Here is a 24394-nt window from a genome sequence, read left to right as displayed (position 1 = left end):
CGGGCCAGCTTGGCCATTCACTTGGACAACAGGTGCTTCTGGTATCCATTTTGCTACCCCTGACCTCACCTTCCAGGTCCACAAATAGCAGAGCCAATGCATCTAGGCCTAGGCTACTCATGTTGTTTCTAAACCCCTTCTACCATTTCTGGCATGATCTCATCCTCTACACATGATCTGCTACTCATACTGAATCACTTATGCTCCTCTGTGATAAACTGGCCAAGAAATCAGAAGCTTATTAGCAACTTTTACTTACCACCCAATGATTTGAGTGGGAGAGAAAGGAGCAGTTTGTTCTCTTTAGCCTGTGGTCATTTCTTCATTCTACAATGCCTTTTTCAAATTGGTTCAATATTTTGTGAACACTATTAATTCCATCACTCAGAATATGAGGGCTTTTTAAAGGATACAGATTTTTTTTCATTTAATCAAGTTTGACTTAGTTTAACAAAGTGATTAACTTTTCATGTTTGCCTCTCTTTTACTTCCTTGCCAGCCTGCTTATACCTCACTGGGCCTTAATTTTAGCTGGAAATATTCATGTCCACAATACTTTATGTTTTTTCTTTATTTATACATGCTGTATGATTTAATACTCAAGAATAGGCAAAACCGGGGGCACCTGGGTGGCCCAGTCAGTGAAGCATCCGACTTTTGATTTTGGCTCAGGTCATGATCTCACAGTTCGTGAGTTTGAGCCCCACATCGGGCTCTGTGCTGACAGTGCAGAACCTCTATAGGATTCTCTCTGTTTCTCTCTCTGCTCCTCCCTCATTTGTGCACTCTCTCTCTCAGAAATAAATAATAAATGAACTTAAAAAAAGAACAGGCAAACCCAGTCTATGGTGATAAAAATCACAATAGTAGTTGCCTGAGGCAAGAGCACAAGAGACCTTTCTGGAGGGTGATATAAAGTTCCCTCTATATTGATCTGGGTGATGCTAACTTAGGTGTATGTGTATACTGGTCGATTTATCACACTACTTAAAATGGATGCCTTTACAACAATGTAGCTCAAAAAACATTAACCTTAAAAAGATAGTTATTGGGGCTCCTGGGTGGCTCAGTCAGTTAAATGCCTGACTTCAGCTCAGGTCATGATCTCACAGTTCGTGAGTTCGAGCCCCGCATTGGGCTCTGTGCTGACAAGCTCGGAGCCTGGTGCCTGCTTCAGATTCTGTGTCTCCCTCTCTCTGCCCCTGCCCCATTCGCGTTCTGTCTCTCTCTCAAAAATAAGTCTTAAAGGGGCGCCTGGGTGGCACAGTCGGTTAAGCGTCCGACTTCACCTCAGGTCACGATCTTGCGGTCCGTGAGTTTGAGCCCCGCGTCAGGCTCTGGGCTGATGGCTCAGAGCCTGGAGCCTGCTTCCGATTCTGTGTCTCCCTCTTTCTCTGCCCCTCCCCCCTTCGTGCTCTGTCTCTCTCTGTCTCAAAAATAAATAAACGTTAAAAAAAATTTTTTTTTTAAATAAGTGTTAAAAAACTTTTTAAGATAATTATTTACATGAAATAAATAATTACCTCACTTACATAAAGCCATATACACAGATATAAGTAGGGTGTGTATTATGCACAGAGAGACTATTCAGGAAAAACACAGGAGGGGAATGTTTCATCTCCTTATCCATTTACTGGATCCTACTCTGCTGCGTGCCTAGAAAAAATAGCTTTCCAGAAAAGTGTGCAATAATTTGAAAATATTGAAGATCAGAAAATTCTCCTACATCCAATCTGCTTATTTTCTAAATTTCATAAACTACAGACAGAAAACTGTGTTTTCAGTGAGTTACATTTTTTTAAAGTAACTATCCTAGTTTTTGGAAAATTTTTAAAAAAGAGAAATGTGTTTGTTAAATAAGCTTATCTGACAGCCTAACACAAATACCTCACAAGGAGCACATGGAGATGGGGGAGAATACAAAAGGAATCCCAGAACTTTGAGTGAACCTTGAAGAACAGAAAGTCCAGCAGTAGCATTTTATAGAGGAGGGACAGACCCTGAAAGATGAAATGGCTTCTGTGGATCCCATAGCTAGTTCGTGGAGACATTTCAACTGTAACCTACCTTCCCTGATTCCCAGCCAAATAATCTTCCTTCTCTACACTGTGATTTAGGTTAGGGTAGTTCATAAAAACTCAAACAGACTTAGGGGCGCCTGGGTGGCGCAGTCGGTTAAGCGTCCGACTTCAACCAGGTCAAGCAACCAGGTCAAGATCTCACGGTCCGTGAGTTCGAGCCCCGCGTCGGGCTCTGGGCTGATGGCTCAGAGCCTGGAGCCTGTTTCCGATTCTGTGTCTCCCTCTCTCTCTGCCCCTCCCCCGTTCATGCTCTGTCTCTCTCTGTCCCAAAAATAAATAAACGTTGAAAAAAAAAAATTAAAAAAAAAAACAAAAAAAACTCAAACAGACTGAATCATAGGGCATCCAGTATTTAGATTGAGGGACTTAGCCACATAAGAGAAAGGGGGAAGAATGAGAGCAAAGAAACAAGGGAGTACCTCTTTAAAGGGTCCACATTTGTAGAATGGCTCTTCAGTGTACAAAATTGTGTCAGGGAAATTACATTATTTTTGAACTCTTTAATACTGTTAAAAAATACAACTCTGGCTCAGTCTGAAGAACATGTGACTCTTAATCCCAGGGTTGTGAGTTGAAGCCCCACGCTGGGTATAGACATTACTAAAATAAATAAATAATTTGAAAAATCCTAATTTCTGCTTGAGTTGAGGTGCATCTGTTCTTTGTCCAGGAGTAAGGGAATTCTAGGGCTGCTTAGTGTAAATGACACTGACACAGGACACTGAGGAGTGCAGGGATCTTCTGAAGGAAGGGAGCTGGTACCAAACACTTAGGCTGCCCTTTTGTATTCTGAATGAAAAAGAAAAAAAAGCTACCAGTTAAGCAAAGTCTGAGACAATGGGAAGAGGAATTCTTTTAAGTTATGCTCAAGGGGGCCTCAGTGGCTCAGTTCGTGAAGTGGTGAAGCAGTTAAGCATCAGACTCTGGATTTCAGCTCAGGTCATGATCTCACGGTTCATGAGTCCCAGCCCAACATCGGGCTCTGCACTGATAGTGCAGAGCCTGCTTGGGATTCTGTCCCCCTCTCTCTGCCCCTACCTTGCTTGCTCTCTCTCTCAAAGTAAATTAAAAACAATAAACTAAAAAAAAAAAGTTATTTTCTGGATTAATAGTGTCTTTTAAGTCAGCTATGAACAAATGAAGGCTTTGAAAGGGCAAATGAAGGCTTTGAAAGAGCATTAACTCTGCCACTGGAAAATACCTCCAGGGGCGCCTGGGTGGCTCAGTCAGTTAAGTGTACGACTCTTCATTTTGGCTCACGTCATGATCCCAGGATCATGGGGTCAAGCCCCATGTGGGGCACCGTGCTGACAGCATGGAGCCTGCTTGGGATTCTCTCTCTCTCTCTCTCTCTCTCTGCCTCTCCCCTGCTCATGTTCTCTCTAAATCAATTGATCAATCAATCAATCTTCTAAAGTGCTTTGTGTTTCCCTCAGAAATGCTCCTGAATTTATACTCTCTTTGCCTCCTGCCGTTCTCGGACTGAATAAAGAGAAGATCTCAAAGGGGAAGCCTGAGTTAATTATTCTCTCAGGACTACATTGACACTACCTCACCTCAGGTGTCTTGTTCTTCACATTAATTTGTGTCTACAAGTTTGCATTTAAATATAATTACTTGCTCTTTGGTCCTGTAGCAGGTTTCTCATTTTTTGAAAAATTGTCCTAATGTATTATAAAATACATCATATATGTTCACGTTGGATTTCTTTTTCCCTAATAGCTTCATTCTAAAGCAGGAATGGAAAGGAAGAGTGTGTTATATGGGCACCTGAATTCTGTCCATCATGGTGAGTCTTATACTCATTTGCTAAAAATTAGTATTATCAGGGTAATTGAGGGCAAAGCTAAATGGAGTCCAGATCTGGTATTTCAGCCGTCCTTCAGTAATTTGGAATTCCTAGAGTGAAAAACACCTAAGGGAGCCCTTGTGGGAATGACTGGGAGTATAGCAACATAGACCATTGTGAAGATATGGTGATATTTCTTTTTTCTTTTAAATGTTTTTTTTTTTTTTTTAATTTTTGAGAGAGAGAGGCAGAGCACGAGCAGGGGAGGGGCAGAGAGAGAGGGAGACACAGAATCCAAAACAGGCTTCAAGCTCTGAGCTGTCAGCACAGAACCTGACACAGGGCTCAAACCCATGAACCGTGAGATCATGACCTGAACTAAAGTCAGACGCTTAACCGACTGAGCCACCCAGGTGCCCCTATTTTTTCTAATGTTTATTTATTTATATTTGAGACAGAGTGTGAGCAGGGGAGGGGCAGAGAGAGAGAGACAGAGAAACCTAAGCAGGCTCCGTGCCATTAGTGCAGAGCCTGACACGGGGCTTGAACTCACAAGTTGTGACATCATGACCTAAGCTGAAACCAAGAATTGGACACTTAACCGACAGAGCCACCCAGCCACCCTATTTATTTTGAGAAAGAGAGAGAGACAGCACATGAGCAGGGGAAAGGTAGAGAGATGGAGAGAGAGAATCCCAAGCAGGCTCTGCACCATCAGCGAGGAGCTCAGCCCGTGAGATCATGGCCTGGGCTAAAATCAGACATCGGATGCTTAACTAACTGAGCCACCCAGGCACCCTGAAATGGTGCTATTTTGATTTAGGTATTCTTTCAGCAAATGGAGTTCTCAGTAAGAGAGACCAGGCAGCTGTTAGCGCCCCCTATAGCCCACAATGAGTAGGGTTCTCAAGTAAAATACAGGACTAGGAGTTAAATTTGCATTTACATTTTTTTAGTGTAAATATGTCTCAAGTATTGCAGGGACAGACTCATACTAAAATATTGCCTATCTGAAGTTCACATTTAACAGGGCACCCTATATTTAGTACATCTGACAACCCTAGGTGAGACATACATGGGAGGGTGAGTGGTAGTGGGGAATGAAGCATCTAACAGCCCAGTAGTCTTACAGGAGGCAGGAGGGAAACAAGGAGAAGAAAGGAGGTGAGTAAAAGGCACCTGAGAGAGGAAGGAAAGGCAAGAAGACCAGCTTTTCCCTGCTGGTCCCAGCTGATAACAAATCTGCTTGAATGTACACTCTATAAGCAAAGGGACTTCCATTTAGAGAACTACTTAGAAAAAGCCATAGAAAGCAGTGAGATGAAAAAATATAAGAGATGGGAACACCAATGAGTAAATGCAGTAAATCTGGAGAGATAGTCTTTAATTTTCTCTTGTCATGTCTATTTCATTTGATGTTTCAAAATTCCCTGAAGCTCTGCCACTGAAAAATACTTCTAGGGAAGCTCTGTCTTCCGAGATTTGTTCTTTGTTGGCAATATTCAGTCCGACGGATGCTTCCAGAGACCCTACATACACAACTTGCTTTCAACCCGGAATTGAAATAAACAGGAAGACAATTATCTAGTAGTCATTGATGGCAGCCAAAAATAGTTTGTACAGAGTCCTCTCAGTTCACTATTATCAAATGGATTAGGTTATTAAGGTAACCACGATAATTTATTGTAAATAACAGTGTCATATGAAGGGGTTTTGGTAGTTTCTGACAAGAAATGTGATGGAAATTTCAACCACATTAAAATGATTACCCCACCATCTCTTTGGTGTTAATTAAAATCCAGCACAAAAAGCAAATGCTGGAAAAATCACTGCTAGGGACTTAAATTTCTACTATGGTAGAGACATAAATTCATTTCTGAAGAGACTGGGTCAGATTGCCCTATCACTCTCAGCTAGACTAGAACATTACTTGGTATCAAGCTTAGTTCACATAGAAACCTTTAAAATTGAACAGGTTTCTTTTGCTTTCTATGACCACATCAGAACAGAGAATGTCCAGGTTCTGATAGGTGCCAGTGGAATTCTCTCACAATTCTGCTGTTCCTTGGGCTGTCCGGGGCAGAGTGGTGTCCTGGCCTGGGAGAAGAGAATGGGCCTCCACTTCCATGAAATAGGTTCCTTTGGAAGTGGTCATGGCAGGTCTTCCCGAAGGTAAGTGCCCTGTTGCTTAAGATGTACTGAACTACTAAGTCTTTTTTTTTTTTTTTTGTAAGTTTATTTATTTTTTTAAGTGATCTCTACTCCCAGTGTGAGGCTCAAACTCACAATCCTGAGATCGAGCCACACGCTGTACTAACTGAGCCAGCTAGGTGCACCTATTCCTAAGTCTTTAAAAATATATTATTCTATTTTCCTCATTTCAGTGACCTTGTCCTAGAATCCACAGCTGCATTTTTTTTTTCTCTATCCCTTGCTCCAAAGCTGGGCTGTCTGTTGCTACTAAGCTTTTATACATACGTAGATATGTCTATTACATACATATGATTTTTTTAAAGGATCAATTCTCTGTAAACTCTTTTGTAACTTTTTGTTCACCTGAGAGAAAATGAAAACGTTTATATGGTCTTCTACCATTTCTTCTTCGTATACTCTAATCATAATAATGTAAATTTATAAAGAGAGCCAGCCAAGTTAAGCTAGGGCTGTTGTATACCATAAACTACTACTTGCAGAGCTGTATACTCATATACTACTCAAGGCTTCCTTGTGTTCAGAAGGAAATTTGTGTTCCAGGAAGCTGTCACTCTGATAGTATCTATTGATTCAAATTAAGGGTCATGTCCTTTGGCATTTAGTCTTATTCTGTGGCAGGAGTAGTCAGATCTTTGAAGAAATGGATCTTTTCCAAGTTAGGCCCTCTGATGTCCAACTGCTAAAGAAATAAACTCTAGTCAGACCAAGTTTTTGAAGAGAAAGTCTCAGGAAGGATTGCTGCTTTACACAGATAAAAAGGGCTTTTTATCTTTTAAAGCAAATCACATGGCTCTTTTTGTTCGTTGACCCACCAAGGGAAGTTTATGTGAGGCAATCAGTATTGAACAGTTTGTGCTTTATAAATGTCACCAGATTTTTTATTCTGGTCCACTGCCATTATACCCAGAGATCTAACACCACTCATATGTTGGTCTTGTTTCTTAACCTCTTAAACCTGGTCATTTTTAGCCCCCTGTGAGATGGCCAACCTGGACCTTTTAAATTACTTAAAAGTGTTCCAGGGGTGCCTAGGTGGCTCAGTCAGTTAAGCACTGACTCTCGGTTTGGGCTCAGGTCCAGATCTCACGGGTTGTGAGATCAAGTCCTGCCCTTCATAGAACCCTGTGCTGATTGGAACTTGCTTGGGATTCTCTCTCTGTCTCTTCCCCTCCCCAACCCCCACCTGCTCTCTGTTTCTCTCTCTCAAAATAAATAAGTAAACCAAAAAAAAAAAAAAGGTGTTCTACCTTCAGGATTTCAAACTTTTAAGTTCTTCATTTTGACCACAACCTCTTTACCAGCCCCACTCCTTCATCCCAACTACCAGTTCCTTGGTGTATTCTTTGGCCCATCCCTTCCTTACCTAAAGGCCTCTATTGTCCATCCCCATCTGCCTTTGCTTGCCTTCTTTTGTTCCTTTCACCTCCTGCAGCATCTTACCTAAACCTAATTTTGGACAGCCCCAAACCATTCCACTTCCTCCATTCCTACACACAAGTATTGCTAGAAAAGTCGTGAAATTATACAGCTGGACCTTCACTCTCATTTGAAGATCCTTGTTTTCATCTTTAATTGAATTCCCATTAATTTCCTGAAGGAGCTCTCTCACCCTTTGCAATATTAACTTGAAAAATGGCTTATCTCCTAAAACCTCCATTCCCTTTTCTGTTAATTGGGAAGATGGGCTACAGCAGTACTTCTCAAACTTTAATAGACATAGAATCATCTGGAATCTTGTTTAAAATGCAGATTCTGATTTAACGTCTGGTGTACCAAGTGATGCAATGCTACAGACCATATTTTGAGTAGTATCGTGAGTAGCTTCAAGTGAGCTCAAGCTTATTTTAAAATAATAATACAACAACACTCATGAGTCTGAGTCCTGAGTCATAACCTCACTATTCTCACTGTCAGCAGATGACTTAACTAAGATCTACAAGCCATCTGCAATCTGCTGAAGCCTCTTCTGCAATTTTTGTCCTTTCCAGTAACTTTCCCATCCTGAACTTTTCTCCCTTTTCTTTTCTAGGTTACTTTTTCTACTTGCCTCCATTCTGTCCCTTCTTGGTGGCTTGAGACCTTGTTCTCTTCAGTTAATCCCTTTCCACTGGCTCTTTGCGCAGCTAACTGCAAATACCTTTAGGCTTGTAGCCTGACATAAACCATGCCTTGCTAGGGTTAGTATAATAGACAAACATCTCAAAGGTAGGCGCCATCTCTACCCCTGGTTTCTTTCTAATTTCACATTTGCAGCTGAGTATCTCTACCTGGGTGGCCTGAGGACCTACAAACTGAACCACTGTGGGAACCACTCATCTTCACCCAAAGCAACTTCCTGCCTTACTTTGTTATTTTTTCTTGTTCCTTTCCCCTTACTCGCATACCTACTCAATTAGCAAATTGCGTTGATTTATACCTTCAAAATGTCTGTTGCAGGCTAGTCGACTCTTGACTGTCTTTCAAAAAAAAAAGTTCTTTTGTAAAGCTTTGTACCTGAAGATGTTCATAATAGTGTTACTGATGATAATAATAAAATTGGAAATAACTAAGTGCTCAAAACAAGGGAATAAAAAAGTAAATGTAGTTTTTAATGTTACAGTGACTAAAATGAAACTCTGTGTGTTGGCATGAATTAAATGAAAAGCATCTACAAAATGGTATGTCTAATATGATCCCATTTTTTAAATAGGAGGGAAGGATGGGGCGCCTGGGTGGCGCAGTCAGTTAAGCGTCCGACTTCAGCCAGGTCACGATCTCGCGGTCCGTGAGTTCGAGCCCCGCGTCAGGCTCTGGGCTGATGGCTCAGAGCCTGGAGCCTGTTTCCGATTCTGTGTCTCCCTCTCTCTCTGCCCCTCCCCCGTTCATGCTCTGTCTCTCTCTGTCCCAAAAATAAATAAACGTTGAAAAAAAAAATTAAAAAAAAAATAAAATAAATAGGAGGGAAGGAAAGAGATACCTGGAGAAATGTATCTTAAATAACATTTCATTGTGCTGCCTGCCTGGCTCAGTCGGTAGAGCATGCAACCTTTGGTCTCAAGGTTATGAGTTCAAGCCCCATGAAGGATAAAACATTACTTAAAAACATAAAGTCTTTTTAAAATTTAAAAAAAAAAAAAAGTAACATTGTATTGATTCCAAAATATTAATAGGTATCTCTGGGTGTTAGAACTGTGGATGATTTTTACTTTCTTCTTTTCATCTCCTGCATAGCCTGAAATTGTTACAATATATGTGCTGTATTCCACTGAGGCACAAATACAGTACATACTAAGATTCCCAGATGAATGTGAGGTACATACACAGATTTTACAAAAAGAATAAAGAAGAATCTGACTCACAACCTCTGGCCTCTTAGCCAGGCCAAATATATAAAAGAGTCAGAGGAAAGAAAAAGATGAAGTTTCTTTAGAGAGCCATTGCCAGGCTCTGAGTTGTGTCCTCTGCCCCCAGGATCCCAAGAAAGATGCTTCAGCAGGAGGACTTGGAGAGCCTCCTACAGTATGGGTGACCCAGAGTTCTGGTGCCTGAGAAAGCTGAAGCCTTTGGGGATGGGGCCTGAGTGTGTCTGCAAATATAGAAGATGACAGAAGGGCCAAAAAGCAGTATTGGAAAGGGAGTCAGAGGCTCCCTTGAGTCAAGGCCACTGCCTTGAAAGGTTTCCCAAGGGCCAGATGGGAGCCAGATGTGTTGGGGTTGGGTTGTCTTGGGCTGGAGAGGAACTTCTGGATGCCCAGAGGGTTGAAGAAGTTGCTGCAAGTAGCCACCTACACATAAAGATATACGGCCCTAGAAGAGTGGCCAAGAGAAGAAGCATCAGCTTTAACCAGGCTCACCAGAAGCACCAGCTTTAAGTAGCTGCTAGGCCCAGAAAACATTAACCATTCATTCTTACCTACCCTCCCATCCTAGCCCTCCACTGTCCATCCTCCACCTTGGCTGGGGGCAGAATTGAACCAGGAGTGACTGAACCAGAAAAGCCAACCACGTTCCCAATCCCTTTCCGCTGGGAGGCTTTAATCTGAAACCAACTTAAGCTGGCAGATTAGAAATGATGCAGTGCTGTTTGGAATTTTTATTGTTCTAGAACTGGATATTCTGATTTCTGAATTGAGACTTCATTTATTACTTAAAGTGACCATGGAACTGCATATTGTCTGAGGAACAGCAAAGTAATGGGACCTGCCAGGTTTTCGTGTAGAGGAAAGAAAGATTGAAGAAAGGGTGGGAGAGGAAAAATCAAATTGGAGTTTTATCACAATCTGTTCATCAGATTCTGTTAGCAGAACGCAGATGCCTGCTTCCATCATTTCTTGCCCCCGCAAACTTAAACACTACTTATTCTAACAGTATAGATTCATTCTGCCTGTTTTTATACTTTATGTAAATGGAATCTTCAGGATGTGCTCTTTTGTGGCTGGCTTCTTCCTTTCAACATTATGTGAAGTTCATCCATATTGTTGCATGTAACTGTATTTCAGTCATTTTTATTGTTGTACAATGTTGTATAGTGTGAACACCACAACTATTGATTGTACCATTCATGGGCATTTAAATGCTTCCAGTTTTTGCCTATTACAAATAGCACTGCTTTGAATAGTATATTACTTTTAACAATAGGGGGACAGCTATTTAAAAATCTCTTGTAAATATTCTTTCCCTTTCATAACCATTACTACCACCCCAGTTCAGGCCTTCAGAAACATTCACTTGGACTATTCACAATAGCCTCCTGATTGATATCCCCATCTATATATAGTTCATCATAAACAATGCCACTAGCTTTATATTCCCAGGGCATAGTTCTAATTATGCTGCTTCCCTTAGTCCAAAACATTAAATATTGGTGCACCTGGGTAGCTCCATTGGTTAAGCGTCTGACTTCGGCTCAGGTCATGATCTCACAGCTCGTGAGTTCGAGCCCCGTGTCAGGCTCTGTGCTGACAGCTCAGAGCCTGGATCCTGCTTTGAATTCTGGGTCTCCCTCTCTCTCTGCCCCTCCATCACTCGCACTCTGTCCCTCCCTCTCAAAAATAAACACTAAAAAAAAAAAAAAAAATTTTTTTTTAAAGCAAAAATATTAAATGTCTCCCCATTGCCTTCCAACCAGAGCCTAAGTTCCTTAGCTTAGGCATTCAAGGCCTCTTCCTTGCATTTGTGCCCTAATCTAGAAAATTTGTGAGTCCTAGTCAAGCTACGCCATTGCCATGTCCTAAGCACAGGCTTTTTTTCCCTTCTCTGCTTCTCTCTTCGTGTCACTCCCACTCCATGTTACATCTTGGTGCCACTGATTGACATTGCTTCCAACAACTAACACACCTGGAGGATTTGTCTTCCTATGCTAAGCTCACATATACTTCTTACAACAGGAAGCGTACATTCCCTATGGCCCAAGGTAATTTGCCATTTACAGTGCTCTGTTGGAGTCTACCTTATGTATCACGAACTGTTAGTGTTGCTTTTAGTCATGTTTCATCTTCCCCACTGAACTCTGGTTCTGGTGGGGCCCTTGTCTGGTTCATCTCTGTGCCTCCCAGAGCAGCCAGCCCAGCTTCTTACTCATAGAAGGGGCTCAATACATGTTTGTTGAATGACTTTGGAGAAGTTGTTTGAAAATATCTTCCTGATTTTTATCTCCAATTCCCACTTCTCCTTTGAGTGAATTCCCCTCTTGCTCCATGGTATTTTGTGTGTGAGCTGGCTAACTCAAGAACATAGTCTTTGGTGTCTGATCCTTTGATCCTCAAGAAATATTAACTTCTCACTGCCACCCTCTATAATCATTACCATGTAAGCCCCCTGTGTCTTATATGAATTCAGTATGATGTATTAGGCATCATTATGTACATGCACTGTGATAACTGGAATAAAATTTGCTATACACCTGTAAGACCTCATTCCAGAATTTTTACTCTTGGAAATGTTTTAGATCTGTTATTGGTTGATTTTCCAAAGTTGCCTTTGTTTGACCACTGTGGACAAAATGCATTTGGGGTGAAATTTGGGGATCTCAACTCAGGTCCATCAATCATTTCAAAGCAAGGAGAAAATAAGACTGGAGCATTCTCTTACTTTCCCATCAATAACTGGCTTCTCAAAACTAGTTCCTAAATTAGTGACTGAAAATATTGGTTATAATGATCAGAAACCTCATTCATTTGCTGTCTCCCCTGTTACTACCCCGAGAGAGGCTGGCTGATTCTGAGCATCAGAGATGACTTAATTTTGTGGTAAGAAAATAGGAATTAGAGGAAGCCAATTAGGAAACCTCAAGGAAGAGGAAGTGTCTCTAGGCTAAAGGGAAGGCTGCTGAGTCTTATTTCCTCTCTGTCCTTAATTCGGTCTCTTGGTGCTGGCGAACTTCTGTACCTCCCTTTCCCCACCTGGTTAGGGGGCTGGAATGGGGGTAAGGGTGAGGGTGGCGAGCAGAGCGAATGAAGTTAAATAGCATTCCTAAAGACCTCAAGATGATAGGTATGAAAATCTTATCAATGAACTGATTGATGCTTACAGTTCCCACCCCCCTGTCCACAGCCGTGGGTGAGGCTGCATGTGTGTGGGACAGGGTGGGTAAGAACTGGCTGCTCTCCAAGTTAAGAAAATAGACTTTCACTTCTGAACAATAGCAGAGTGCAGTGCAGGTTGGTGCAGTACTTGGTTTTCTTCTGTACTAGGGTGAGATCAAAGCAAAATAGCCAACAATCCAGTCCTTTATTCACCAGTGGCTCCCCTTTACAAAGAGAGAAGCTGAGTTCAAGTCTATTAGTATGTGACTTATTTTCACAGTAGTGGTTAATATTTTTTTCTTTGTGCCTTTAAGGTGGGTACAGCATGCTTGCCTGTTTAAGAAACCGAGGTCATGGTCATCAGGTAGTCTGTGGCAAGGCTCAGATTGTAATTCAGCGCTTCTGACACTCAGAGCCTGACCATGTTCGAGACTCAGGCCCCTCCCTTCCCCTTCAGATTTTTCACTGGAACATTTGCTGTTCTCTTAAGCTATGCAGGGCTTCCTGTGTTATCATGCCTAAGGGGAAGTTGTATGTTAAAAACCACCAACGGTTAAGCCCAAGACAGCTGGGGTCTTCCATTGCTTCTTCCAGTATTCTGGGGAGACCCATGAGACCTCTCAAGTGTTTCTCAAGACCTTTGGCTTCCAGAAACAAGAGATCAGTCGAGCACTGCATCTTCATTTAAGGAGGGTTTGAGAAAGCAAGAGAAACGTCAAAAGTTGTAAGAGGATAATACTGACGTTGTTATAGCTAAAAATCAAGGGTAAACTGAAAGCTAAAGGTTTTGGCTCTAAAAAAGAAAAAAAAAGTTTTGGCTCTATATAAGGGAAGGTGGGGGATTCCTGGATAGTTTTAGTTAAATGTCCTTTGGGTTAGGCTGATGCAAGTTTATTCCCTTTCATAGCAAAGGACAACATTCTCAATATTGGCGATGACTAATAGAATCCAGGCACAGAATTATATGGACTGGTAAGGAAAGGATGGAGCAGAATGGAAATGACAGTTGTGTGACTGTTCTGTCGACAGACATCATCTCGTACCTACCATTGGTATTGGAGGATGAGAGAACCACACAAGATGTTACGGACAAGGGGGCAGGGGAGTGTTGCTTTATTGGAATCTGGTCACGTAAAGGATTTGAAGGACTTTCAAGTAAAGGCATAATCAAGTGCTTCATGTAAGTCACAGAAGCACGCTTCCCCCACATTTGGTGCATTTGTCCTTTTCTGCCCATAAATTATATAGAACTAGAGTACAGAGACATCACTTTTCTCCTTCCCAGAGACTCAGCCAGAATGACAACTCCCAGGCAGCCAACCATAGCTACTGGAGGAAGAGCTGTAGGACTGACATTGCTGTGAGAATGATACAAATAGGGAAACATACAAATAGAGCCAGGTCCCTGCCCTCAGTCCCCTGAGAAGCACCTGACTGGGAAGTCTGGCCAGGGAGCTGGGCAGAGGTCTACCTCCCTCCTACTGTCCACCCAAGCTGCTACATCCTGAGCTCTGTCCTGGCTCCAGTTGACTTTGGGGTCCCTTAACATCAAGAAATCCTCACTCTCCTAAAATACTGTTACCAGTGTTGATGGCTAACTCACAGGGCATTGTGTTTCAACATCTGCTAATATCACATGGAAACACAGATAAGCTCCATTTTTATATTCCCTGGGCTCACTATAAGCTAAGGGCTAAATTCTTATCTTGCCTTTAAACACCACGTGATTCAGCATGTCTGCAGTCACTGGGAATCTACGCTGCCACTTTTTACCTTTGCCTTGTGGGTAACCCCAACCTTCCACCTACCTCCACCCCCAGGGGAGAATGTGGGCCTTGCCAAATGGAGGCCCCCAGGAGATTTTCCAAGACTCACAAGATGTCAAGTCATCTCTAAAATTTTTCAAAAAACCAGAAAGTCATTTCAAAAAGTCTAACTTGGTGGCCCCACAGAGAGGAAGATCAAATTTTCCACAAAGACACAGCAAGTCTGCCCCCATAGGCCTGTGTTAAAGCTACAAGAGTATTGACGACTTTGGTGAAAGCTCCCTAACCCAAGGGGGAAGTCCACCTGGGTGAGTAGTTTGGCTGCTGCTTGGCACCCAGTGGCACATACTCAGTCTGCTTCCAGGGGATTTCCCTTAGCAGTGGAATCAGCGAGGGGTTTGTCTTTCAGAAAGATTTCCCAGAGGAATTCATTTGTGTATGGGGAAAAAAATCTCAAATTCTAATATAAAATCTCTGACCTTTTAGGTTTTTGAAATTTGGATTTCTCATTTATTCACAACTCTCTCCAAATTAGGAAAAACAAACATAACAGAAAACTCAGATAGTGAGCATGCATATCCATTGAATGATCTGAGTGCTTACTTCATGCTAGACATGGTTTGCCATTGAGGATACACTGGGGAGCAAAATAAATGTGCCCACTGCCCTAAGGGAGTCTAATGTTCTAACTGTAGCTTTCAGTTTGTGTTTGTGTGGAAAATGAGGTTGATTCTTTCCAGGTTGAGTACTAAAATGTATATACCATCTGAAATCCAATGCCTCTTTCAGGGCCCAGCTTAAATGTAACCTCAAGAAGGGATGAGGATTTCTTTGAACATGTGACATTCTAATGGCTTCCAGTGTCTGTGATTTTAAATATCCCATCACTGCATGGCAGTGGGAATGAAAAGCAGACATATCCTATCCCATAGGAATAATCAACAGGATTTGGTAACTGACCAGACAGGAAAGCAACAATAACATAAACTGTTTAATGCGCCCGGTCACGTGCTAGGTACTTTGTTTAGTTCTTCACTTGCCTTCTCATTTAATCCTCACAACAGCCTCCAATAAAGTGGATATTATCCAAAATTAATAGACAAGGGAATCCAGACTTAGAGAGTTTGCATAAGGTCACATATCTAGTAACTGCCACAAATGGCATTTAAATCCATATTTAAATAGAAAAGGATGTACTCCTAACCCCGATGCTGTAAAGGATTCATTCATTCAACTAGTATTTATTGAGCACTTGATATATGCTAGGCATTGTTCAAGTTGCCTGAGCTACAGGAGTGAACAAAGATTCTTGCCCTCATGAAGCAAGTGGGGGGTGGGGGCAGTGGGGGTGGGGTGGGGGATGGGACAATAAACAGTGAACAAAATTATGAATTACAGAACAGAAAAAAAGAAAATGAAGGATCAGGATACTATAGGGACAGAGTAAGAAGTTTTGAGGAATCGAAGACTGCTGCACGGTTTGGGTTCTGAGTACTTGTAAAGTGTGGTACAAGGGGTGGGAACTGGCTTGGTGGGGGAAGAAATGACATGATGAGCTCTGTTTTAAATGCATTGGGTTTTGAGGTACCTTTTGTCTCAACGTGAAAAACATCCCACAGGCAATTAGATAAGAATGCGTTCTGGAGAAGGGTCCAGCTAGAGACATAGGTTTGGGAGACATTAGCATGGGGTGGGGGTGGGGGGCTGTTGAGGCTGTGCAACTAAAAGAGTTCACCCTCCTTAGCAGCCTTACAGAGAACTCTATTCAGGTAAAGTCTGGAAAATTATAATACACTAGCGTTGCTCAGAGTGTGAGGAAAAAAGCACCCAAAAGGTCAGGAGTTTGTCCTGAGGGTAGGGTAGGGACCTGCGGCAGAAGTAAGGGACAACTTTTATCCGTACACTTGGAAATTAGAGCTGGAAAGTACCCTGTGTGCCAAAGATGTTGTATGCATTTAGTATTATCTTAATCATGTCTCACTTTTGGACTTTTTCAGCTTGATAAAAATGGAGGTTTAATTTTTAAAAACATTGTTGACATTTGGGGTTTCCTTAAGAACTACTTAAGAGGGGCGCCTGGGTGGCGCAGTCGGTTAAGCGTCTGACTTCAGCCAGGTCACGATCTCGCGGTCCGTGAGTTCGAGCCCCGCCTCGGGCTCTGGGCTGATGGCTCAGAGCCTGGAGCCTGTTTCCGATTCTGTGTCTCCCTCTCTCTCTGCCCCTCCCCCGTTCATGCTCTGTCTCTCTCTGTCCCAAAAATAAATAAATGTTGAAAAAAAAAATTAAAAAAAAAAAAAAAAAAGAACTACTTAAGAGGTTCTTACACATTTTTTTCCTTTAAATGCAAAGTGAGCTTAGGAGAAAATATGTTAAAGAGGTAAGAATCCTTGCTTTAGTATTAACTTACAGCAGGCACTCAAGTGCCAGAAACCTTGGCAAAACCGGCCTCCCAGATGCACAAACGGGGGAGGTTAGGGACACCAGCCTAACGTCATGTTTTGCATTCAATATTGGTTAAATAGGAGTGTGCCTTGGGGAAAAGTCAAAATAGGCACCGTTTTACAATTTGAAAAGCCACTTTTCCTCCCCGGAGCCACCCAGTCCGCTACTCCCATTAGTTCATTCAACAAATGAACAGGGCTATACTCCATGTCCTTTCCGTTCTTATCAATTAAAGCAACTTAACTTCATGATTCCTCATATTCCTCACCTATATTTCCTCAGTTCTACTTCTAAGACAAAACTGTCGGGATTGCTGGCCTTGCCTGGCCAGAAGACAGTTCTGTTCTTTCCAGTAGCTACTAGAACCCGGTCCCTTCTGTACCTAAAATTAACGGTTACTGCCGCAACCCCTGCAACGCATTTTCTCCTGTAGTAGGAAGAAAAGTGGATGGGTAAAAAGTAGATTAGAAAGAACGCAAGAAATCTAGACACAAGCTGGATACATACGTCCCCAAACTAACGAGAGACTTAAACACATCATCCATCCATTTAGGTCCCACCGGTAGGCAGATTATTACTCGGGGCCCCCAGAAAGCTTTTTCGTCCTTGCTGCAGTCCATTCACTTTCCAGATAAAAACTCTAAACCGCCACAACGCCAGTTTCACCTGGTATCTGCACAAGGCTCAGACGCGTAGCTGACGCAAGCGCTCACCGAAAACGCCCCCCACGCCGCACCGTCCCTGCTCTCCCCACCCCCCAAGAAGGGGTGTGGCCTCGGAACGCTCTCCGCGCCTGAATTGGAGCTGGAGTCGCGAGTTCCGCGCGTAAGAGCGGATGAAGCCGGCCGGTGCCCCGGAAGCAGTTGTTGCAACTTCCGGGGGGGTTTGTACGCCTGGTACGGGAGCTACGGGGCTCAGAGACAGTGCTTGAAATAGTGGGTGCGCCAACATGTCCCGTGGTTCCAGCGCTGGGTTTGATCGCCACATTACCATTTTTTCACCCGAGGGCCGGCTCTACCAAGTAGGTGAGTGAACCGAGTCCGCCTGTGGTCCACTTGAATTGCTCTGTCATGGTATGGCCTGGAACAGGCAGACGCGGCCGGAGTTTAGTCCGCGACTGAAGCATGGCCCGAGCTGGGACGGGAGAAAGGCCGAGTCAGGGTCCATTCCCAAGGTGTTCCCACGCCTGTCTGGAGGCAGGGATCGGGGGGCCCGAAGGCTGAAGGCCTCGAGCTCTTAAGGGCGAGAGGCCGCACCTCCTGGACACAATAAAGAGTTAAGGAAGGTAGGACTGCAATTCTGGACTCTGGTTTCTTGAAGCTTTTTCACTTGTTACGTTTTGGCCTGGATGGGCCCAACATCTGGACTTCTCTAAAGAATAATTGGCACCTTAAGTTTGCCATTAAAACACTCCTCTCCGTTTTCCTTTGTTTGCAACATGTACTTCCTTGTAGTAGTTAATTCCACACTGGCATTCAGACCCTTTTATGTGGAGGACACTGTGGCGGTCCTAGGGGATGCAAAGATGTCACACCCTCTCCTATACTGAAGCTCACAGCTTAAAGGGAGTAACATATAACGTAAACAAACGTATAAAAAGAAAAATAAAAAGTGCCAGATTACAAGGATCTACAGATCAGGACATCTTTGAAAAACTGGCAGATCGAGTGAGTGGCTGTCAATTCTGGAGCTGTTCTTGAAATTAGCATCCCCTTTTAACCCACATCTGAATGTTTCTAAATAGTTTAAAAGCTTGTTTTGAATTGTGGATGAGAAGTGGTGAACTAGCTGTTTCCTGAAAGACAGCCTGAGTGGAAATAAACCCTAAACTATTTACCATTCATTCAGTGTAACAATATATTTTGTTGGATTGAAATGGTGTCAGGGATTCTTAATCTCCTGCCATAGGGAATTTAATTAATATCTGGAGAATCTGATTTACATCTGACCCCATGATCCTTTGATTTTTGAGTGAGTTTACCGCCACAGTGCTTTGGGGAGGACAGTAATACCATCTCTGGTTGGAAATCATAAGAGAGTTGACCTATAAATGAGGTTCTCTTCACCTGTAAATTTTAGAAATAGTTCAAGATAACTTGGAATGAAACTTACACAGTATATGGCTATATACTGTTTACAAGGTAGCAAGAAACAAGGGTAATTCAGTAACCCATTTCACTCATCCTCAATCGAAAAATATGACCAAAGACAGAAGAAAGATAACTCCTCAAGGAAGTTTCATTTTTAGTTTCTTTCCCGAGTTTTAGAGAATTTTTCTGTATTAGACTACTGCTTTGAATGTTCTATTTTATGATTTTTAATATGTGAACAGGAAAAGTCAGACCTACTCTTTACTTTGCTGTATACCATATTGTGAAATCCAGCCAAAAAGTAGTCTTTAATACTTCCAGATTAGGTGAGTGGAAAGGCTGGATATAGTGTCAGTTAAGTAATTTAAAAAGATTTGGAATGAAACATGTAGTCCAAAAGCTTAATCTCTAGACAGGATGACTTTAAGCACTGCCTTGTTGAATAACACATTCTGCTATTCAGGGCACTAATTAGATATTGCTAGGAAAAGGAAAGTGAAAGAACAGTTAGTGTGAGCAAGCAGTATAGCGAAGAGGTCAGGCCCTGGAGCCTTACCTGGATTCAGATCCTTGCATACTGCATACTAGCCAACCTGGGCAAGTGATCTATGACATTAACATTAGCCTTAGTTTCCGTTTGCAGAGTTGGGTTAACGATTCCTTCCTGTGTGCTTGTTTTGAGGATTAAATATGATGATACATGTAGAGTGCTTAGCACAGTATTAAATGCTCAGTAAATGTTTTTAGGTGCTTATTTGATTCTTTGGCTCATTTTTTTGGTCTGTTAGCTTAGTAGCTCTGTAAACATGGAGTATTTACTTTTTTATGGTCTATCCATACTTGGTTTTCTAGTGAAATATTTGTACATTATAATATTGTGAATGCTGTTGATGAGTTTATAAACTTTAGAATCCACCAGAGACAAAGTATATAAGAATTATGAGTGCAAATTGTTAACTTTGATAGTGGAAAAAAATAAAGCAAAAATGGGGAGGTGACTGGGGAAGGAAAGATTAATGGAGAGGTGAGTGTGTGCTCCTCCTCTTCCATAGTTGGACTCAAAACATAAATGTAGTCTAAAGGCAATAATTTAAAAAATAGAGATACAAATTTAAAGTTAAAATGTTACCCATAATTACAAACTGTTGACAGTGTTTGCTCCCAGGGAGTAAGAGAAAGATTTCTCATTGTTGTTTGTACTCTTTAGTAACTACTGAAAATTTTCTTTTAATGAATGTATTCAGGATGTGTGTATGTAAAAATTGTAGAACTATACACAGAGCACCAGCTTCAGAAATCCCTAAGTTATCAATGAAGAAACTAAGGCCCAGGTGGGACAAAATAAACCTCACTATTTTCGGGCTTTTCTCTCCTGATTTTGCTGATCCTTTGCTGGATAGGTCTGGCAAGGGAGGAGAGGAGTGTCATTTGAATGTGCCTGCCAGGGGGATATGAGCACTGCCCAGTTGCTTCTAAGAAGGGAGTATGCTGATAAGGAACAGGAAAGAAATAGACTGGTAGAATCAGACTGGATAGGACACTTTTCTAATCTAGAAATACCAGTCTGGCATAGTATCAAAGCCAGGATTCCTGAGTTCAAGTTCTTGCTCCACACCAACTATGAGAATTTTCTTCGATTTGTAAAATAGAAATAATAATTTCGTGTCCCTTATAGGGCTGTAAGGATTTAATGACTTAATAGATACAATGTACTTATTAGAACAGTATCTTTCACAAAGTAAGTGCTCAATAAATGTTTCAGTGAGGGATGCTGTCAGGAAGAAATGAGTGGGTGATAAAAATGGAATCAAGAGTTTTATAAATAAATGGACTGGGAAGTATTTACTGTTTACATTTTTTGCTATTAAAAAAAAAAACTCGTGTTAAAGTAGTATTTCTGGGGCACCTGGTCAGTCAGTCGAGCATCCGACTTCGGCTCAGTCATGATCTCACAGTTCATGAGTTCAGGCCTCACATTAGGCTCACTGCTGTCAGCCTGGAGCCCATCTTGGATACTCTGTCCCCTTCTCTCTTTGTCCCTCCCCTTCTCATGCACCTCTCTCTCTCTCTCTCTCTCAAAAATAAATAAACATTAAAAAAAATAGTGTTTCTGAACCTAGACTTCTCATGCCCTCCTTGAATCGATTTGAAATTAAATGTCTGTATACATAAATACATACATATTATAACTACACCAGAAAGTAACGAGATCAAACACTATGTTTTCAAACCTCATATACACCCTCTGCATCCCCACGCCAGTGCCAAGATTTCTAATGACCCCACCTGCTTAAAGATCACAGTTGTTTTGTCTTTTCATTTGGGAGAGTGCCCACGAGTGAGTGGAGGAGGGGGACAAAGAGGCAGAGAGAGAGAGGGGGTGGGGAGGGAGAGGATCCCAAGGAGGCTCCACACCCAGCGCAGAGCTGGATGCAGGGTTCAATCCCAGGACCTGAGATCATGACTTGAGCCAAAATCAAGAGTCGGACGTTCAACCGACTGAGCCATCCAGGCACCCCAAAGATCACAGGTTTTTTTTTGTTTTTTTTTTTTTAATTTTTTTTTTTCAACATTTTTTATTTATTTTTGGGACAGAGAGAGACAGAGCATGAACGGGGGAGGGGCAGAGAGAGAGGAAGACACAGAATCGGAAACAGGCTCCAGGCTCTGAGCCATCAGCCCAGAGCCTGACGCGGGGCTCGAACTCACGAACCGCGAGATCGTGACCTGGCTGAAGTCGGACGCTTAACCGACTGCGCCACCCAGGCGCCCCAAGATCACAGTTTTAAAGAGGGTAATAGGTGGTGCTAAGGAATGAGATGCACTTCTCATTTATGTTCCAAGGTTAGGGAAAGACAGAAGAATAAACAGCTTCCAAAAATCTTACTAACAAAAAGTTTCTAGCATGCAGCATTGAAATTAAATAGACATATTTTGCAGAATACCTGCCTTGCCCCAGTAGAACAACCCTTTTTTTTTTTTTCCATAACCAAACTTCATAGAATGTATAGATCTCTCATTTTTTTTATTTTTCCAGCCCATGTTTATTATATGGGGGAAAAAAACCCATATCTATCTCTCAAAACTCAGTACAGCATTTTAAACAAAATTATGGGTGGGGAAAATCTTGAGTATAGTCCTGTAATTGGCAGAACCTCAGAATCATCTATAGATGCCTTGCAAAGCTGATGAGTGTTCATAAAGGGGATATGCATCTCTGCTGTTGCAGGTCGTAGTATGAGCCATTGTCTGTATTGTGATTGTCCTAAACATTTTATCACAGTATCTTTTATATTTTCCCACTGTTTTTTTCCTAGTACTATACAAATGACTCCCAGGAAAGTTGGGAAAGTGCTGGGAAAAAGTATAAGGAAAGAAAGTGAATAAGAGATGACTGTGAAATAGATAACTATACAAAACAACTGTTGATTTACCATTTTGTTTGTGGTCAAGGAAGCAATTTGCGTTCTAACCTTATGGTTTATTGTTAGGTTGAACTATGTGAAACTGCTGATATTTTACTATTTTTTTTTACCTATTAAAGTGATTTTCGTGGGTCAACCTAATACTTTACAAATATGTATTTTACTATGTATTTAAGGAAATGAAGACTTGAGATTGAGTGTAATTCATTATAATTTGTTCCATTTAAAAAATGGGAAATGGACTATCAGTTATTATCCTGCATAATTTTGGGCATTCAAAAACAGATTATGGAGATTAATGTAATAGTGCTTGCTAGTTTGTAAGTTTTTCTGAAATTTTACCCTAAAAGTCCCAATCTTTAGTGATGGAAATAAAGTGTTTAATTACTATTTCCAGTATTTGAATTCTGGCTTTAAAAATCAAATACACCTTTAAATGTTCCCCTTATGCTGTTCTGTTTTTTTCTTAATTAGCCTTCATGCTCCCCTCTGCTGTAAACTATATTTTTACCCTACCAGTGTTTCTTTAGAAGATACTTTTTACTTATTATGTTGTCTCAAGATTCTTTACTCCAGCAGTTTCCATTTTTCTGGAAATTACTATAAAATATATATTTTACACTGGTAATATTACAATAGGGATTCATTTATATACAATTTTATTGGAAATTACAGTGCAACATGGTGAGTACTAAAATAACAGTACAAAGAAGGTTACTATAGAAAGTGACACATGGGCCACCTGGCTGGCTCAGTTAGTTGAGCGTGTGGCTCTTGATCTCAGAGTTATGACTTCGAGCTCTATGTTTGGTGTAGAAATTACTCCAAAAAATAAGAAATAAAAATCTTAAAAAAATAAAAAAAGGGAAGAAAGTGACATAGCCAGGGAGAGCCAGGAAAGGTTCCTCAGAGAAGGTGAATTGATATAGATGGGAATTAGATAAGGAAATCTGGGGGGAACCAGGTTTATTTTACCTTTCCTTAGTTTCTTATTTTTTTTAATGTTTATTTTGAGAGAGGGAGAGAGAGCACATGAGCAGGGAATGGGCAGAAAGAGGGGGGGAAAGAGGATCCAAAGCGGGCTCTGAGCTGATTGCAGAGAGCCCCATGCTTGCTCGAACTCACAAACTGTGAACTCGTGACCTGAGCCAAAGTCGGAAATTTAACCAAGTGAGCCACCCAGGTGCCCCTTCTAAGTTTCTTTCTTTTTATTTAAAAAAAATTTTTTTAAGGTTTATTTATTTTTGATAGAGTGTGTGAACAAGGGAGGTGTAGAGAGAGGAAGAGACAGAATCTGAAGCAGGCTCCAGGCTCTGAGCTGTCAGCACAGAGCCCAATGTGGGGCTCGAACTCATGAACAGTGAGGTCATGACCCAAGCTAAAGTTGGGCACTCAGCTAACTGAGCCACCCAGACACCCTCCTATTTTCTTAAAGTAGTAACTTAAATAATTGATTTTAGACCTTGTCTAATATAAACAAGGCTAGCATATTAGTTTTCTATGCTGAGTAAACATTACTACAAACTTAGCTGCTAAAACTAATACATCTATTAAGTCACAGTTACTGTGGGTCAGGAGTAGTTTGCTTAGAATATCACAAGGCTGCAATCATGTTGTCTGGGTTGTGTTTTCATCTGGAGGTTCAACTAGAGAAGACTCTGCTTTCAAGCTCACTGAGGATGTTGGCAGAATTCATTTCCTTTCAGTATAAGACTGAGGGTCCCAGCTACTAGCTGACTGTTCACTGGAAGACACCCATGGTTCTTTGTCATACAGCCATTTAGCAAGCCAGCAAGAGGAATCTCTAGAGTTAGTCTGCTAGCAAGACAGAGTCTTTATATATGTTTATATTTATATAAATATATATGTTTATATATCTGTTTATATATAAACTATATATATAATTTTATTGATAAATGAGACACATACAAGTACAGTTAAGGACTGAAATTAGCCTCATGTCACAGGTAAATCATTTTATAAGCTCACTTAATGACATCTGTAAATGCCATAATTGTTACCTCTGATAATATTTTTGCATTCAAAGCTATCAGTGTACATTTCAACTTATGAAGTAATTGGAA

General features: G+C 41.5%; 1 protein-coding gene across 3 annotated transcripts in view; it reads left to right on the top strand.

Moving 5' to 3' along the window:
• Positions 1-6008: 6008 nt before the first annotated feature.
• Positions 6009-24394, top strand: part of PSMA6 (proteasome 20S subunit alpha 6) — a 31049-nt gene continuing 12663 nt past the window's right edge. For 2 of the 3 annotated variants that reach the window (XM_025919522.2, XM_025919521.2), the window contains exon 1: positions 17652-17820. In XM_025919522.2, the coding sequence (XP_025775307.1) occupies positions 17745-17820 (76 nt within the window). In that variant the 5' untranslated portion in view covers positions 17652-17744. Of the gene's footprint in view, positions 6043-17651; positions 17821-24394 lie in introns of those variants that run through there. The other variant, XM_086709926.1, reaches the window with a different exon arrangement.

The sequence above is a fragment of the Puma concolor genome, chromosome B3, assembly GCF_028749965.1.
Source record: "Puma concolor isolate L17-30 chromosome B3, mPumCon1.1.hap2, whole genome shotgun sequence".
In the NCBI taxonomy this organism is placed as follows: domain Eukaryota; kingdom Metazoa; phylum Chordata; class Mammalia; order Carnivora; family Felidae; genus Puma; species Puma concolor.
Note: the sequence above shows the minus strand (reverse complement) of the source record. Positions and strands in the feature narration are given on the sequence as shown.